The 19076-nt window shown below is 42.5% G+C and overlaps 1 protein-coding gene across 3 annotated transcripts in view; it reads left to right on the top strand.

Moving 5' to 3' along the window:
* LOC307032669 (matrix-remodeling-associated protein 5) overlaps window positions 1-19076 on the top strand; it is a 60881-nt gene that overhangs the window by 28901 nt on the left and 12904 nt on the right. For 2 of the 3 annotated variants that reach the window (XM_079670808.1, XM_079670809.1), the window contains 5 exons: window positions 8542-8667; window positions 9427-9563; window positions 15089-15218; window positions 17990-18228; window positions 18496-18647. In XM_079670808.1, coding sequence (XP_079526934.1) covers window positions 8581-8667; window positions 9427-9563; window positions 15089-15218; window positions 17990-18228; window positions 18496-18647 — 745 coding nt within the window. In that variant the 5' untranslated portion in view covers window positions 8542-8580. Of the gene's footprint in view, window positions 1-8541; window positions 8668-9426; window positions 9564-10267; window positions 10385-15088; window positions 15219-17989; window positions 18229-18495; window positions 18648-19076 lie in introns of those variants that run through there. The other variant, XM_079670810.1, reaches the window with a different exon arrangement.

Here is a 19076-nt window from a genome sequence, read left to right on the forward strand (position 1 = left end):
CGTGGAAGTGCGGTCTGCCACAAGTGGGCGGCAGGAGCGAGGCTGTCAGCATCAGCTTGTAGATGGTATTTTAAACTTGATGCGCTCTGAAACTACGGGGCGGCCGAGGACAAAAAATACACATGCGTTAATCGCATTAAAATATTTTGTGGTGTTAATTTTTTTTTGCTTTAACACATTATTAACGCGTTAACTTGACAGCCCTAAAAATAATGCATTGTCATCAATAAATTCATGCTCAATTGGAGTGCCACAAGGCTCAACACTGGGGCCACTGTTTTTCATTTTATTTATGAATACGTTTGCGAGAATGCTGAAATCCAAATCAATTCTGATGACATAGTAATAAAATATACACTCATGGGAGAGATGCTGAACTAGTGGCCAGTGCCCCCATTAATCCATCTTCTCCCGCTTATCCGTGGTCGGGTCACGGAGGTAGCAGTTCCAGCAGGGAGCCCCAAACTTTCTTTTCCCTGGCCACATCAACCAGCTCTGACTGGGGGGTCCCAAGGCGCTCCCAGGCCAGCGAAGAGATATAATCCCTCCACCTGGTTCTATGTCTACCCCTTGGTCTCTTCCCAGCTGGACGTGCCTGGAACACCTCCCTAGGGAGGCGCCCAGGTGGCATCCTAACTAGGTGCCCGAACCACCTCAACTGGCTCCTTTCGACGCGAAGGAGGAGCGGTTCAACTCCGAGTCCCTCCCGGATGACCGAACTTCTCACCTTATCCCTAAGGGAGACACCAGCCACCCTGCGGAGAAAACCCATCTCGGCCGCTTGTACCCGCGATCTCGTTCTTTCGGTCATGACCCATCCTTCATGACCATAGGTGAGGGTAGGAACGAAAATGGCGCAGTAGACAGAGAGCTTTGCCTTCTGGCTCAGCTCCCTTTTCGTCACAACGGTGCGGTAAAGCAACTGCAGTACCGCTCCCGCTGCTCCGATTCTCCGACCCATCTCACACTCGAGAACAAGACCCCGAGATACTTGAACTCCTTCACTTGGGGTAAGGACTCATTCCCTACTTGGAGTGGACAGTCCATCGGTTTCCTGCTGAGAACCATGGCCTCAGATTTGGAGGTGCTGATCCTCATCCCAGCCGCTTCACACTCGGTTGCAAACTGATCCAGTGAGTTCTGAAGGTCGCAGACCGATGAAGCCATCAGAACCACATCATCTGCAAAAAGCAGTGGTGAGATCCTTAGTCCATCGAACTGCAGACCCCCCCCCCCCACGACTACGCCTCGAAATCCGATCCATGTATATTACAAACAGGATTGGTGACAAAGCGCAGCCTTGGCGGAGGCCAACCCTCACCTGAAATGGGTCCGACTTACTGCCGAGGACCCGGACACAGCTCTCGCTTTGGGAGTACAGAGATTGGATGGCCCTGAGTAGAGACCCCCTCACCCCATACTCCCGCAGCACCTCCCACAGTGACTCCCTGGGAACCCGGTCATACGCCTTCTCCAAGTCTAGAAAACACATGTAGACCGGATAAGCGTACTCCCAGGCCCCCTCCAGGATCCTTGCGAGAGTAAAAAGCTGATCCGTCGTTCCACGACCAGGACGGAATCCGCATTGTTCCTCCTCAATCTGAGGTTCGACAATCGGCCTGACCCTCCTTTCGAGTACCTTAGAGTAAACTTTCCCGGGGAGGCTGAGTAGTGTGATGCCTCTGTAATTGGCACACACCCTCTGATCCCCCTTTTTAAAAAGGGGAACCACCACCCCGGTCTGCCACTCCTTCGGTACTGTTTCCGACTTCCACGCAACGTTGATGAGACGTGTCCACCATGACAGTCCCTCAACACCCAGAGCCTTCAGCATTTCTGGGCGGATCTCATCCACCCCCGGGGCTTTGCCACTGTGAAGTTGTTTGACGACCTCAGTGACCTCCCCCCGGGAGATTGGTGTCGATCCCCCGTCATACTCCAGCTCTGCCTCTAACATAGAGGGCGGAGTTGTCGGGTTCAGGAGTTCCTCAAAGTGCTCCTTCCAACGCCCTAACACTCCATCAGTTGAGGTCAACAACGTCCCATCCTTACTGTACACAGCTTGGATGGTTCCCTGCTTCCCCCTCCTGAGGTGTCGGACAGTTTTCCAGAACAACTTTGGTGCCGCCCGAAAGTCCTTTTCCATGTCTTCTCCGAACTTCTCCCACACCCGCTGCTTTGCCTCGGCCACGGCTGAGAATGCTGCCCTTCGGGCCTGTCGGTACCTTGCAGCTGCCTCGGGAGTCCCCCGGGATAACAAATCCCTGAAGGCCTCCTTCTTCAGTCGGACGGCTTCCCTGACCACCTGTGTCCACCAGGAGGTTCGAGGGTTACCGCCCCTTGAGGCACCTAGGGCGACTGTGGCTGTGAGGGAGTGTGGTCGTCTTTCAACCAGAAGGTTGTGGGTTCGATCCCAGCCCATGCAGTCAACATGTCGATGTATCCTTGGGCAAGATACTTAACCCTGAGTTGCTCCCGATGGCATGGCCAACGTTGTGTGAATGTGTGTGAATGTTAGGTCCTAGAGTAAGGTACACTGCTCTGTATGAATGGGTTTGAATGGGTGAATGACATGTAGTATGTAAAGCGCTTTGAGGGGTCTTAAAGACTGGATAAAGCGCTATATAAGTACAGTCCATTTACCTAGGACCTTGAGACCACAGCTCCCCGCCGCGGCTTCGGCAATAGAGGCTTTGAACACCGACCACTCTGGTTCAATCTCCCCAACCTCCACAGGAATGCCCGAAAAGCTCCGCCGGAGGTGTGAGTTGAAGGCCTCCTGAACTTGGGCCTCCTCCAGACGTTCCCAGTTCACCCGAACTACACGTTTGGGCTTACCAGGTCTATCCAGAGGCTTCCCCCGCCACTCGACCCAACTCACCACCAGATGGTGATCAGTTGACAACTCCGCCCCTCTCTTTACCCGAGTGTCCAAAACATAGGGCCTCAGGTCCAATGATACGATAACGAAATCGATCATGGACCTTCTGCCTAGGGTGCTCTGGTACCACGTACACTTATGAGCATCCTTATGTTCGAACATGGTGTTTGTTATGGCCAATCCATGACTAGCACAGAAGTCCAGTAACAAACCACCACTCCGGTTCAGATCAGGGGGGCCGTTCCTCCCAATCACTCCCCTCCAAGTGTCTCCATCATTGCCCACATGTGCGTTGAAGTCTCCCAGCAAGATTAAAGAGTCCCCTTCAGGAGCCCCATACAGGACTCTTTCCAGGGTCTCCAAGAAGGCCGTAAACTCTGAACTGCTGTTGGGTGCATAAGCACACACAACAGTCAGAGTTTTCCCCCCCATAACCCGCAGGCGTAGGGAGGCGACTCTCTCGTCCACTGGGGTAGACTCTAACAACGAAGCACCCAACCGGGGACTTGTGAGTATCCCCACACCCGCCCGGCGCCTCACACCTTGAGCAACTCCGGAGAAGAATAGAGTCCAACCCCTATCCAGAAGTAAGGTTCCAGAGCCGACGCTGTGCGTAGAGGTGAGCCCAACCAGATCCAACTGGTAACGCTCCACTTCCCGCACAAGCTCCGACTCCTTCCCCCCCAGAGAGGTGACGTTCCATGTCCCCAAAGCCAGCTTCTGTCGCCCGGGTCTGGTCCGTCGAGACCCTCTGCCTTCACTGCCACCCTTCTGGCAGCGCACCCGACCCCATTGCTGTTTCCCGTAGGTGGTGGGCCCGCGGGACGGAGAAGCGGAGGTGTTGCCCACGTCGCCTTTTCGGGCTGTGCCCGGCCGGGCTCCGTGGCAAGCCCGGCCACCAGACGCTCGCCGACGAGTCCTCCTTCTGGGCCTGGCTCCAGAAGGGGACCCCGAGCTTCCTCCGGGCCGGGTATCCTCACTTCGTGTGTCGTCTTTCATGAGGTCTTGTGAACCAATCTTAGTCTGGCCCCTTGCCTGAGACCAATTTGCCATGGGAGACCCTACCAGGAACACAAGGTTCCAGACAACACAGCCCCCAGGTTCATCAGGGCACACAAACCTCTCTACCACGGTAAGGTGCTGGTTCTTAATTAATGCTTGAAGATACTTAATGGCTAAGCGATTCCGTCTTACCATATCACAAAAAAAAACGTTATAATGTATTTTGTGCAAACAGTTTAGTTTTATAAAAAATTATGAAAAAACGTCCATGATTTTTTAGTATTATGAAGTATTTAGGTATGCTTTTGAATGTCAATTTGAAAGCCATATCAAAACATTTAGTAAAAACTTGATTTATAAACATCAAGACCTGTTAGAACTCAATAACAATGAAAACATCCAAAACATCTTTGTATGTTGACTTATTTTCACATCTTCCTTATTCTTTCTACTTGTCTTGTAACCATAATATGTTGGCTAATTTATTCAATTATGTTGATTATTCAGGTTGTCTCTATTGCAAATCCCTTATCAAACAGTGTCAGGCTTATATCAAATTAAAGTCAACTTCAGCGTATATATAGACATTTTATTTATTGGGATAAACCCCTTGAGATGCACCATCTCGTTTTCAAGGGGGTCCCGCGAGATTATATTGAGTATAATTTAAGACTAAATACTCAATACACTGTTTACTGTTTACTACCAAGATATCTGTCTTCTTTTGTTTTTGTTCCACAAAATCCTGCTATCATTCAATACAGTGTATGCTAGATGAAAATCCAGTTATTTATTGGTGGGATTTCTATGTTCTTTACTGCAGTAGTACCGTATAACGTTTTATGATGCAGTACAGCCCTTCCTGTTTCTACTTCATTCAATATATTTGTTGGTCCTTTCCAGTTTTTTGACCTTCATGACAGCATGATGACATAAAAAAATACACCACAGAAGAGGAGGATGGTTGTCAGATGAAAGAAAGACCATATATAAGGAAACAAAGAAGTAAAGGGTGAATGTTGGCAGGACTTAGAGGAAAACCACTACGTGCCAGTGAGCATATGATTTTGATAAGCAGGGGTGCTCTGGCTCCTTCACTGGAAGTACTTTATCTCTTTCAGGTCAGAGTCTGGGAGGGGTACTAAGTGATTTCACTACAGGAAAACCTTTTCTCTATTCTCATCTCTTTCCATTCTGCTGTCCTCTCCTCCTCTAACATAATTTCCTTTGTTTTTTTCCTCTCCTGTCCTCTCTGTTATCTAAGTGCTAACACAGGAGGTCTGGTAAAGCCATTAGACGAGAGCAGGAGCCGAGAACTAGCTGACTGACAGCGTTTACCTGTGATCACACTAACGTCTCGACACTTGAGACGGACAGAATGGACACCTTTATTGCTCTGTAACGTTGAGGTAGAAGCTCCTTCCTGAAACATGATATAAGTAAGGGTCGCTGAACATCTGTGTGTAACACCCAATAAAAGACCTCCAAAATCCCTTCGAAGTGTCATTTAAATTACTGAATGGATTTCCAAATGTACACACACAATATGGTATATTTATTATGAGCCATAAGTATGATATATCCCGTCTGAGAAACTGGCTTTTTAACGATGTTAATGAATTTTTATGATTTTGGACACAAGATGGCAAAGTAATTAGAGGGCACACGTTCCAGCTCTTGTGACACAAAGCATCCCCCCTGCTGCTGAGGGAACCTTAAGCACAACAATGAGTGTCTGTTCTGTGGTTGTTCCTGACCCCTGAGGACGCAAGAGGAGAAGGCTTTCCACTGTGGATCATTACATTATTATTATCTTAGTGGTTTTTAATGCACAATTGCACATACTTTATCAACAGAGACAGGAAAGGCCAAATGTAATGGCTATTTCCTTGGCCCATGATACAACTTTTCAACCAGTTTCATAACAATCAGTGCAGCTGTTATTCCCTAGACCTTTGGACTTACAGACAAACAAGACAAACCGAAAAATATATTCGCCCAACTCTGCAGTTTCCCTCAGCTCTACCGGGTGCTGAGTCTTTCAGCTCCTTGTTTTGGTTTACGGGTAAATAGTAGTACTGTAGCAGTAACATTTAGTTAGCAATTAGCAGTTAAGTAGCTATACATTTGTTTAAGAGTTGGTGGAGACCAAAAACAGAGCTAAAAGCAGGGCCGTCCCTCCCTACAGGCAGATCACGCAGACTGCGTGGGGCCTCACCTCGCGGAGGGGGCCTCACCTTGCGGAGGGGGCCTCATCTTGCGGAGGGGGCCTCAACTTGCGGAGGGAGCCTCAACTGAGCCGCAAATGCGGCGCACCTATGCGCTTATGCGACGCAATTAGTGTGGCGTGGCACGGTTACGCCGCTGCGAGGCTCCACTAGCACCAAGTTTATAGTATACAAGTTAGACCAAAAGGGCGATTCAACGTTTGGATACAGCATGTACCTCAAGAATCTTGCAATATATAACACAGTAGGCTAAATATAGTTCCCATTCGCTCTGACATTGTCACATTGCAAAGCTAACCTGTTCTTGGCATTTACCTTGTGGATGAAAATATTTTCTTGTCATTTTAATTGTCACATTTGTTTTTTTAAAGATTTGTTTTGGGGCCAGATTATCCTTTATTAGAGAATGTCGACATTGCAAAGGGGAGGCAGAGGGGACGACACACATAGAGGACCACATTCAAACTTACTGGATGTCTGCCTCAGCAGGGACTGAGCCCCAGTAAATGGTCCCCCAGCTCTACCTGGTGCACTGTGTGGCAGCCCACATTTCTTATTTAATTTACCAGTTTTCAATAATGCAATCTGAAGATTATCTTACTGTTGGAACATTCAATCATTGTATCTGAGCTGTCACCACCACTGACCCCTTGATGTGGTCTAATGGCTTTGTCAGATCAGGAAGTCCAAACTGATGTGAGACACACACACACACACACACACACACACACACACACACACACACACACACACACACACACACACACACAGCTGTAAGTTAAATTAGCCTCCCTTTTCAGAGAGAGCACATTGAAAGAAGTGGAAAGAGGAAAGCCCAAACTGGCCTCTAATTATATCAAAATATGTATGAGCGTTCTTTGGTTCTCTTTATCTTCCTTCACCCATTCCTGTTGGGTCTGTTAAGTATTGGTGTGAGTGTGTGTGTACGTGTGCGTGTGTGGTTGTATGTAATTGGTTTGTAATAACATAGTAAGTGCCAAACCACCTGGCTGTGCAACAAACCACATCTGCAAATGTTAAGTGGTTATCATAATCTAATGTATTATATGAGTTTGAGCTACCAGAGTGTGACTTTGAGTCATTAATCCCCAATGCAGACGGATTCACACGTGAAAAAATATACACATATCCCTAGTTTTGAACATGATCGTGTTAGATAAAAAAGGATTTGCACCCGGCTGACTCCCCCAGGAAAGTGATCAAACCTCTCCGACGTGTGTTATTACCCTTGGGGCGAATAGTTTGGTATTAGGAGAGCTGCTACAGTTGTCAACTTACTCAGCCATGGAATTTTTTTCTCACAGATCTGAAATTCTCTCTTAGTCCTGCTAATGCAATCACACAAACCTTCTTTCTTTCTCTCTTTCAATTTCTTTTTCTTTCCTTTCCTTTTCCTGGACTGGCTTGGGCATGTGTAAAGTGGTTTTCAAATGCTCTGCATTTTAAAGACATGATCATGTTCTCTTTTATGTTGTTTGCCTGAAGCTTATAACCAAATCTAAAGGTAAAACTTCAGCTGAATATGTATGAATAAGCAGCTGCAGATTAAATGTTTGTCCATGTCCTAAACATAATGTTTAGATAAGGGCCCTTTGCCTGTGAACGTGGCTTTAATAGACAAATAATATCTAAAGAAATGTAGTGCAACACAGTAACAGACAGCTTAAGACACATCTTTTTAAATTATCTTTTTATTAGCGACAACCTCCTTTTAAATGGCGTTTTAATCTTTTTTTTTCTCTTAATTCTATATTGTTTAATTTATTTAAAAGGTTTTACAAGCTTTAACTTTTATTATAAGTTTTATTAGAAACATTTCCTATTAAGTATTATAATTATCATGAAGTTTATATTATTATTTTATTGTGTATCGTTTTTTTTTTTTTTTTTGTCTTCCTTTATTTTTCCAACAGGAATCGTTATCTATTTCTTTTTTTTCTTATCATACCTTTTACTTCCGTGCGGCTTTTGTATGCTGCACATTTTCAAAAAGGTCTTAACATCTGATCTGAGGTGAATTGCTTGTTGTTTGTTTTAATTTGTGACGTGTGCAATTTTGTAAAGCACTTTGAGCTGCACCTGCTGTATGGAAAGTGCTATATAAATAAAGCTTTATTATTATTATTATTAATATTATCTTGTTAATGAGGGACTGGAGCCCATTTCATTATGCAATGATTAAAAGGTACAGTGCAATAGACCTACCACAGGGTCTTTTCCTGATCCCTCATCATCTGTTCACATGGATGAATAGCAATATCATTATATAAAGTCTCCAGTTTATCAGATACAGATGTACAAGATTAAATCCCCAATTACATCCTTGTGATGAATCTTGTCTGGGTTTTTAATCTTTAGTTTTTGTTGACATGAATCAGTGCATCTAAATCTCTTGATCCCCTCCTGCAGGTGTATTGATGACGTGAGTGGTCACACAGCCATCCAGTCATGGCGCAGTGGGGGTGCGCCAACATCTTCTGCAGGGCGGCTGCAGCGTGGCTTCCCCTTCTCTTCTCATCACTGCTATGGCAAACGGTAAATGCATAGCAAAAGTTCTCAACCTTTTAGAAGCCTCTGACTAGATTACATTTGATTCACTGATTAGGGTATCTTAAAAGGTGACATTTAATCTACGAAACATAGCCAGCCTTCCAGAGCTTAACTTGCTGTGTGGATGTTGACTCATTGGTTGATTCATCATAGGTTTCAATCAAAAGCTTCAGATAATGATTAAGGAATTTCCCTACCCACAAAATAACAATGTCTCTATCAATTACTCACGTCCTACCTTTAGTCCCCTGAAGAAAACATTGTTTTTCTTACAAAAGAAGACTCAAAAAAGGAGAACATTTTATGATTTGAAGAAAATGAGGGTTAAGTTTCACACCAGCATAAATAAATAAAAAATCTGTTTTTCATCTCATTTAGTCCTGTGCAAAGGCATATCCATTTCGGATCAAACCTTACCATTTGAAAGATTTCAGGAAAGCATAGAATAGTTGCCCAAAAGTTTTCTTCAAGAGTTCAGGGTAACATGGCGTCATTTTACATCAGTCATTGATTACAAAACAAAAAGTGTCCTTTAAGTTAGCTAAAGTTATTTGTCTGACGTAATGGAAAGCACAACATGGATGGATATGGTAATATACTACACATTTTCTTAAAAAAGTAGAAGTAGTAAGTAAGTAAATCTTCACAAGGTTAATACACTTTGTTTGTTTCATTATGCCCCAACTTTTATTTAATCCCCAACCTTCTCCATCTGATCTCCTTTTGTTGTCATCCTCTCTGTAGATCTCCCCCATACATGCCAACCCACCTTGCCCACGTAGCTGTAGCTGTCCGGGTGTTAAAGAGGTCCACTGCACGTTCAGACACCTCACCACCATTCCCAAAACCTTCCCCAGAGACACAGAGAGGCTCAACCTCGGGTAAGACTCACTCACTATGCATGAACACACGTGCACACTGAAGCATTGAGACATTGTCATCAGTGGCAACCCAAGGGGATGAAAACTAAACACTCTACAGGAAGTAGTGTGGAATGTGGAGTAGGTGATTTGTCAGAGAAGTGTTTTCGTTGGCTGACAAATGATCAAAACAGGCTCTAATACCTAAAAATGCTGAGGTAAGAGCTTTTTGGTTGTTGAGATTACTTTTTTCATGCTATGGATCCAACAGATGAATTACTCCCTTGCCTTAGAGGATGGGATAATGAAACACGTATTGCTGCTTTCCATTGGTTGTCAGCCCTCCTTAAGAACAAAAGATGCCAGCTTTGCATCAAAGAGAGCAGCCAATATAATCAGCATGTATTCTATTGTGCATCTAATTTCAACACATCTGCTCCGAACCCAAAAGATAAGGGCTTAGCACCAACATGTGGTTCTGAACCCACTCCGGAGGGGATAAATCTCCAAATCACTTCCATGTGGACGGAGCTTTCACTGCCCTCCAGCACAGTGGAGAAATAGCCCAGCCACTGTTCTGTATAACAAACTGCTTTGTCCAATAATTGGCTCCATACAATTCCTGTTTACATGGGGTACCACTTGGCAAGCAGCAGCGAGAGCTATGCTATTGTTCACAGGAGCCTTCCATTTGCATGCAGGACTCAGCTATCACTGCATTGCAGGTGTGTTGCATTTTTTATCCCCAGCTCTTCACAACAGGATAAAATGCTGTGATGTGAAGAAGCAATTCAGTATGTCACGAAAGCTTCAATGCCTCGCCAAGCTGAAGTCCACAGGAGGTAAACTTTCTCCATATGAACTCATTGTGCTAAGGGAACATTACCGTGGGAGCCATCAGTGAATTCCAGATCATCTTGATCTTGAACCAAAAATACTGTTTTATATAGCCAGCATTACACTGCTATTAGAAAGGGTTTGGCACCAGGAAGCATTACATTAATATTAAATGACACCACCCCCTTCAGGTCAAACTGAATAAGGTATATTCCTAACCACTGTAAAGACATACAGTATGGCAGGGTGGAAACATAGTACACAAATACACAGACCCATGGGATATATTATCAGTTTACCATGTAAAATTCAATAAGTTACAAAATTGAACAGTATGTATGTATATAAGTATGGCAGCTTCCGATGTCTATAGATGGCTTTGAATCTGTGTGCATTTACTTCATATATATATTAAAAGAAATGATATGGGTGCCATTCTTTTACTGGTTCAAAACACAAAAAAACAAGAGCAAGGAATTAAATAAAGGGCATGTTTGTTGGTAGCCAAGTGGTTACCATGCATGGCACATTACCACAATATCCTAGGGTCAATTCAGTCCTTGCAACCTTTTCATGACATTTCCCTCTTTCTACTCTAGCTTTATCATCACCTTGTTTCTTTCTATGTTGTCATTAACTTATGTATGTGAGTTATTCCAAGTAATCCTGACCATCATTGTCCTGCCACAGGAAACAAACTTCTGAAACAAATTATATATATTATACGGAAGAAATGTAAATATATTTATAAAACTGACAAGTCAAATCAAGCAATCTGATTGGTCGATAGCGTTTTTTCGGACCTCTTTGATTACAGATTTGAAAACATCATTGCTTGCTTTAAAAGTAGCACAATTCATTATGTCAAACCTTGGAAAGTATCTAGATATCCTTGCCCTAATGCCAAAGGAACTGCACACTGAATATGTTTAGCCGTTTGATGTCTATGTCTGGACCGCTGCGTAAAAAGGAGGGTTTCTGCCCCGTTACTTCTCCGCTGCTTTCTTGTTCCAGTCTGAAAAGCAAACTGCAGGCAGTTTGCTTTTCAGCCCAACTGTATACTGTTTTTCTCAGACGCGGAGGGATACTGACTTGTTGTGAAAAGTAACTTACAATTCTACCCGTGGTATACGCTCAGTATATCACGGCTAAGAACCAATCAGATTGCTTGATTTGACTTGTTCGTTTTATAATTTACTATATATTATACCATTCTAAAATAACAAAGATTTTGCTGACAAGTCATAGTTTAAGTTTGGTAAAAAATGCTCTTACACACATCTGGATTTTAACGCAGAGAACTTTGATGTTGCACTCTTGTATACTCTATTTCTGATTTCCTATTGATTCCTGATGGTGGTTCTTGTGTGGGGTAGAAGGCATGTTCTGTTAAAATGTGAATAAAAGGGATTTCTTAAAGACACTTCAGCAGAGCAGACGTTTGGAATGGGACCAAACCTTTAGGGATCTAACAGACTCTGACTTTCTAAACACCAGACATCGCTTCTAACTGGGGGGCAGATCAGAGGAATTAAGTCTCTAATGCAAAACTGTTGGTATATGTTCCCATCAGCCATCTGCGGAATTTTGATCTAGCCTGCTTTCCTTAAGTTTGCGGTTTAAATTCAAAGTAAACTGCTCTGATAAATGCAGGCGTCTTTCCTATTATTAAAGACCTCTGCCAATTGTTTATTGAGTGGCACATTGGCTAGTGATAACGGGGCTAAAGTGTTCTGTCATCAGACAGTAATGATGCATTGCATCTTTGATTGCCATTTATTTTTCTTTGGCAGAGTGGGTTATATATGTTTGCAGGGTCGAGTTCTCTCGAATTAAGCGCTGCTGAAACAAGTTAAACTATCAGTTTACATACAACAAAGGAAAATGAACTGAAATCAATAAAGTGAAGGTACAGTACACTTAAAGCATTGATACGGCTTAAACTACAGTTAAACCTTGTTATGCTTGTTTAACAGCTTCAGAAACCCCACACACATTTCACCACATCTGAAATGGTAAACATTTTTTGTAACTTCATGGGAAAAAAACTCGAAAAAACATGCCCAATTTGCGAAGTAATTGGCCAGGTGTGTAGAGCGAAAAAAGTAGAATGGTGAAGCTGTCTTCACTTATTCTTTACCCAACAACTTCTGACACTTTTTCCATGCACCATCAAGTGGAGCACCATGAGCGCCTTCCAGGAGGGATTGTCCGAAATTGGGATTCATTACCTCATTTGTACGATTCATTACATTGAGACTGCAAACATATGGACAAACAAGGACACAGACAATTGTTGGGGAAACCACTGAGCCACTTAAGTGTCTGAGCCTCTACTATTGCGAGACGAAAAAAGAAAATAGCCAAGTTTATTTATCAGTTAAAACCACCAATGCAAACCATGTCTCATTTCCACTGCACAGTTATGCTTGACTCACTTTTGGTGCCAGGTCCTTTTTTTTAATTTAGTATTTCACTTTGGTACAAATACTAGGTGCGATCCACAACTTTTGTTATTGAAAAACCAGAAAAGAGTGATTCAAGTTGAGTAAAGCTGCGTTGACAATGAAGTGGAAATGAGTGGCATGAGTCTTGCAAGTCAAAGCTGCTGACAACACAATTTAAAAATAAATCTATATAATCTAAAGTGTTTTTAATGGGATGACCATCAACTATTAGACAAGCTTGGGTGTGCCATGAAATATAATCTACGAATGCTTGTAACTCCTGTAAATTGAAGGAATGCAGCATCTTTTGTCATGGATATAAGAGCAAAGCACCAAGACTGTCAGGGTTAAAAGTTCAGTTCCCAACAGGGAAACTTATACAAAAAATATGTGCATCATGGTACTGGAACACCATGGAAAAAGTGACCAATGGTTGATATATTGTGAGCTGGCTGTTTTATTGATGGCAGTGGAAACGCAGAGTATCCCATATGTGTTGAATTGGGTAGGGATAACTGCACTCTGGGAATGCTTTGAGTTTTACAGTTGAGGAACTCAATACGTGATAGTAGTATCTGTTGAAACAATGTGCTGTGCCAAATCCTGTTATTGGAAGGCAGTGCTTACTATTTTAACACTGAAATCTATCAAATTCTGTCTCCACCTGCCAATAAAAAACCTGCTATGTCTTTGGCTCTGGGATCTACATTTCTATATACTGTATTTGGCATCAGTTTGACTCTTCGTCAGATACCAGCTGCAATGAAACCTGAAGATTCCAAGAAAGGTTTTTTATAGTTTCTGTCAGTGGCGGCCGGCCCATAGGGGCACTAGGGGCGCCGCCCCCCTCTTCCCACATGTTTGATTGTCATTCAAAATAAAAATAAAAATATATATATATATTTCCCAAAAATATATATTTTTTATTTTTATTTTTATTTTTAAAGAACAAGGTAAATATTGTATAGTTGGTATCAGTAAAATGTATAATCTACAATAAAATCTCGTTTAAAATTGTTTTTCGATGTCTAAAGTTACTGATAAGTCACATGTTTCCTGGCTGGCCACAGCGTGTATCATTACCCTCTCTCGTCCGGGCGGTAGAAAGGAGCCCTCAGCCAGAGCAGCTGCAGCCAACAGGCTGACTGTTGCTATCTGTAAACTATGCCGCCTATGCGCCTAAACATAATTTCAGCCAATCAGCGTCGTCAGATCTGATGCTCAAAGGGCGCCCTTTCAGCGCCCTGGCCTGTGTGTCTGTGAGTTGTTTAGACTCGTATCCAAGGTGACGCTACAGTAGTTGTCTGCAGGTGTAGACTCCGGTGCTAGTGGATCGCCGGAGCTGTAGATTAACATTTACATGCTTATTGTAGTTGTAATGGCAATGCCTGTGGCACCATGGAGCATATGTGTGGGCTGGACCTGTATTTTACAGGAAAGGAGTGATCAGAGGGGCGAGTTGTCGATTCTTGTTCAGTTTTCATCTTCCTCACCCTCTCTGACTTTGAGTTGCGCAGGCTGCTAAAGAGACGCGCTACCATGGAAACCAAACAATGGTGTAGCTGTATTAAAGTCCGAGTGGAAACAGTCGTGAGTAAATCTGATTTTGTCAGAAATCGAAAATCGGGAGGGTTGAAAAGTATGACACACTGACACACAGACACACACACACACACACACACACACACACACACACACACACACACACACACACACACACACACACACACACACACACACTGACACAATGTTCGTATTTAGTCTCTTGATTTTAAATGCCCTAGTATGGTTGTCACCATTTCCATAGCCCCACCAAAAATATTTTCCACCAGCCGCCACTGGTTTCTGTATTAGGATTGCTGAAATAATTATTAACCTGGGCCCCTTTGTATGTAGACCCATACTATGATGTACAAGAAGACAATTCCAAATACGCTCTAAACTTCCTGAGTCGGTTTCTTCATTGGTGCTTTCTAAGAAAGTTGCGCAATAGATACAGTATGGTGATTCATGATCTGTGTGTGTATTTCCACAGAAGAATGATGAAATCACGGTGGGTCAAAGGTTGACTGAGGTCTCTCTTAAATCCCTCCTTCCATCAATTATTTCCAGCTATCCATCTTTGCATTTTTTGAAAGGTCAAATTGCCCAGACACACATGCAAGCATCGACTGTTAACTAATATTAGTTTCCTTTCCCTCTGACCCCCTTTATGACCCTTTGTTACTCTAACTTTCCCTGTTTATTTTCTCTTTCCAACAGATATAACAGCCTGACGGAGGTGGAGGGGTCAGAATTGAGGTCCCTACGGCAACTGGAAATGCTCATGTTGCATGGCAACGACATCAGCACAGTCAACCCTGGGGCGTTTTACAGCCTTAGATCACTACAGGTAGTGTGTGTGTGGGCCCTAGTATTACTATCCTTGTGGGAACCTGCATCTGTTTACACAGTCACGTGTGGGGACTCGCCTCCCTTATGGGGACATGATGGAGGTCCCCATGAGGGAAATCATTAATTTTAGGGTGAAGACATGGTTGGGGTTAGGGTTTTGGGGAGGGCTCTCGGGTAAATATTCTTTGTTTAAAAACCTATTTAAAAACTCCTGTAGTAAAACCAATACAAGTTTATAAAAGCCCTGTTTGGTCTGGGTTAAAAAAAATGTTTAAGTAGAGAGACCATTAAAACCCATTTAAAAAGACTTTCAAAAGGTGAGGAGCCACTCTGGGATAAAAGGTCTTTCGGAGGTATAAAATGGGTGTTTAAAAGGGCTGAGGGAGTTGAGACCCGAGGCGTTGGCAGGATAGGGTTTTGGGGAATGTGTGTGTGTGTGTGTGTGTGTGTGTGTGTGTGTGTGTGTGTGTGTGTGTGTGTGTGTGTGTGTGTGTGTGTGTGTGTGTGTGTGTGTGTGTGTGTGTGTGTGTGTGTGTGTGTGTGTGTGTGTGTGTGTGTGTGTGTGTGTGTGTGTGTGTGTGTGTGTGTGTGTGTGTGTGTGTGTGTGTGTGTGTGTGTGTGTGTGTGTGTGTCCTGGTATTTTTTTAACCAGAGTTGTAGATTCACTTCTCTAAATATGTTTTTAAAACCAGACAGACTTCTGGTTCTTGACTAGTTGGTTTATGCACCTGCAGACTGAATTCAGACATCATCCTCAATCATCATTATGATCTAATTCAAATTACTGTATTTTACTTTATTTGGCAAGAGCCTGCGGTATCTCTTACATCCTGTTTAGATCTAATTTTTCCTAAATATCCAAGTCAAACCAGAGTAGTTAAATACTTTTGGTTGTTGATGTGGAGTCTTGGGTTTGTTTCAAACTCTCTTGAGTGTTTGCATATGTTACCTTCTCCATATTGGGCTCTCAATCATAGCTTGAGCTATATGTAGCAGAAGCATATGTAGAATTGGTCTGGCTAACACTATACTGTATATATGTGCCTCTTAAACAGTGCCAAATCTAATATCCCTTTACCTAAGCCTCATCAAAGCCAATAATTAGTTGCGCTTTGATTGCTTGAATAAAGATGCATTGAGACTTGTTGGGTCCAGACGGATCCAATCACAACCCAAATTCAAAACAGACTGACGAGCTAGTTTCAAACACATCAAAAACTACTTGGTTAGGCTCAGTAAAAAAAAGATTATTAGCTTGAAATAAGTATTTTTGTCACGTTATTTAACTTACAAAAATGAATTAAAATAGGTCAACAATGACTTTTGGTTTCACATGGGACATGAACACCAGTCTCCATGTGTTCCATTTGTTTAGTTTACCCTATCTACCTTTCACCATGACCTTCTCCACACGTACAAGTACATTTGAATATAAATGTAAATAGGTGATGTAAAATAAATTGCCCTCAAAACTTTATTGACAGTTTAGTTTCATTGGATGGGAACTTACAATTTAGGACACAAGGCTGATGCATCCAAATTGGAATCAGTCAAGTTTGGTTTGGATTTTGTGACTCAGATATTGAGGAATAAATGTCCCCAAAGACCACTAACATTTGATTATGAGGATGAAATGTCCGTAAGTTATGTCAACTAATAAAGTCTGTAATTTAAAATCTCAATTAGTGCTCCTTTAAAGAAGAAATCACAATCACGTTATCACTAACAAAGGGTTGCTTCCAAACCCATTGAGAGAGTACTGTCTTTAACAACCTGTTAAGCGGCTAGCCTGTTTTTCAGGTCTCAGGCTCGAAAATGACATTTCCAGAACAAATGACCATAACTACACTTAACTACACAGGGCTAAATTAATAATCTTTTTTCTCAAAGTAATGATACATCTGTGAGTTCGATGTAGAAAAGTCAGAATCAATATAGATGTTTTTTGTTTTAAAGAAAATTCAGATTGAACATAGTAAAAAAACTGTCAATTATAGTGTCCGTCCAAAAATTATGTTTTACTTAAAGTGAAAACTACCCTTGGATGATGGTAAGGTAGACTAAAAGCTTTAGGAATCCAAAGTAGAACATATAGTCAGTACCCTGTATCGAGATTGATGCAAAACAAGTGACATTTGACCTTTTTAGAGAGGTTTAGCAAAAAAAAACTCCACCTCTGAGGTGATTTGGGTGGAAATGAGCGTTTTTACCGTTTCTCTGGAACCCATTGGTCGATTTTGGTGATTGACATCTCTCTCTGACTGTTAATGCCAATATAATTGAAGGGGAGTTTTCACATAGGCACCAATGTTAACACAAAAAGGTGGGGGGTGAAGAGTGCATGAGAGTGAAGCTATCTCTCGCTCTGACATCTGGAAACGGAAAAGCAGGGTTTATTGCTTATGGATTATCAGAAATCATTTCAAAGGGACACAGACACATTGGATTAACCTATGGATTAACTTCAGCAGCGTTGTTATCGTTTTAATGCCATTGAAGACCACTTTTGACCAGACTACGACCAAGGTAGGCCATGTTGCCGGTTTTAGCTACCTTGCGCCACATGTTTTGATGTCTGTTCTTGTTATTATCTCCACGAGTTCTTATCATTGAGTGATGATGTATGTACCCATTGATTCTGTGTTTTCTCATGATGCCAGTCGGTGCTTAAGAGCTTAAATTAATGTGGACCTAAATCAGTCAGGTACTCTGCACCCTCAATAGATGCTTTAAAGTCAGTATAACACTAACAGTTTTTTTCCCCCCCAGATCATGAAGTTGAGTTACAACAAGCTAACATCCGTGAGCCCCGGTCTGTTTGAGGGCCTTGTTAGTTTGATCCGTCTCCACCTGGACCACAACCTCATTGACTTCATAGAGCCATACTCCTTCTCTGGCCTGACTTCCCTAAAACTCCTGCAGCTGGAGGGGAACCTTCTCAAAGAGATCCATCCTCAAACCTTCATAACAGTTTCAATACTAGGAAGCTTTTGGACCTCAGGACTCAAGTAAGAAATAATATGACTGGATATTTCTATGAATACTGTATGTATTGTAGTTGAACATTTGAGGCACCATAAACTTCAGTTTGCATGTTCTTAATAAGAAGATCCATAGATTCAACAAATTGCTCATATTTTAAAGATTGACTGTACTGTACCTTTTACCTTATGGATTCTACAGTAGATGTTTCCCTGCCTTCTTCACAATGCACTGTCCCAGTGTCACCCTGTAGACCAAAAAGTAAAGAACATGATATACTGTTTTTGTCTCAGACACTTACACCTGTCAGATAATCTGTTGGAGCAGCTCCCTGCCGAAGCACTGAAGACAGCTCCAAGGCTGGAGCTCCTCTCTCTACATGGCAATCCCTGGACCTGCGACTGCCAGCTACAGTGGCTGGTAGAATGGAGCTCCACACATGACGGTAAAGATGCTTCAATCCAGTTTGTTTGCTAGAACACTATTTCCTACTCCTTTATTACTGTGGTGCTTGGAAGTTTGATCCAAACTAGATGACAAAAGACTAAACATATTAAAGGTTCGTAGAGGGAAAGTGAAAAATGTCATTGGTTTCATTAATGAATTTCTTAGCCACCCTGACAAGAACAACAAGCTGAAAACAAAACATTAGCATATTATCTCATTAAAAAAGTAATGTGGACTTGTTTTTGTGGCCACTTTATATAGATTTCCCTTTCAACTCAGTTTTAGTCTCCACCAACTCCTGAATAAAATATGTGAGTATTGAAGACTTAAAATTGCCACTATTTTCCTCAATGTGTTGCTATTTTAGTGAGCTTGTTGATTAAATTCTGGGTAAGTAGTTTATCAATGGTTTGCCGGCAAAAAAACA

The sequence above is a fragment of the Notothenia rossii genome, assembly GCF_949606895.1.
Source record: "Notothenia rossii genome assembly, chromosome: 3".
Taxonomy (NCBI): domain Eukaryota; kingdom Metazoa; phylum Chordata; class Actinopteri; order Perciformes; family Nototheniidae; genus Notothenia; species Notothenia rossii.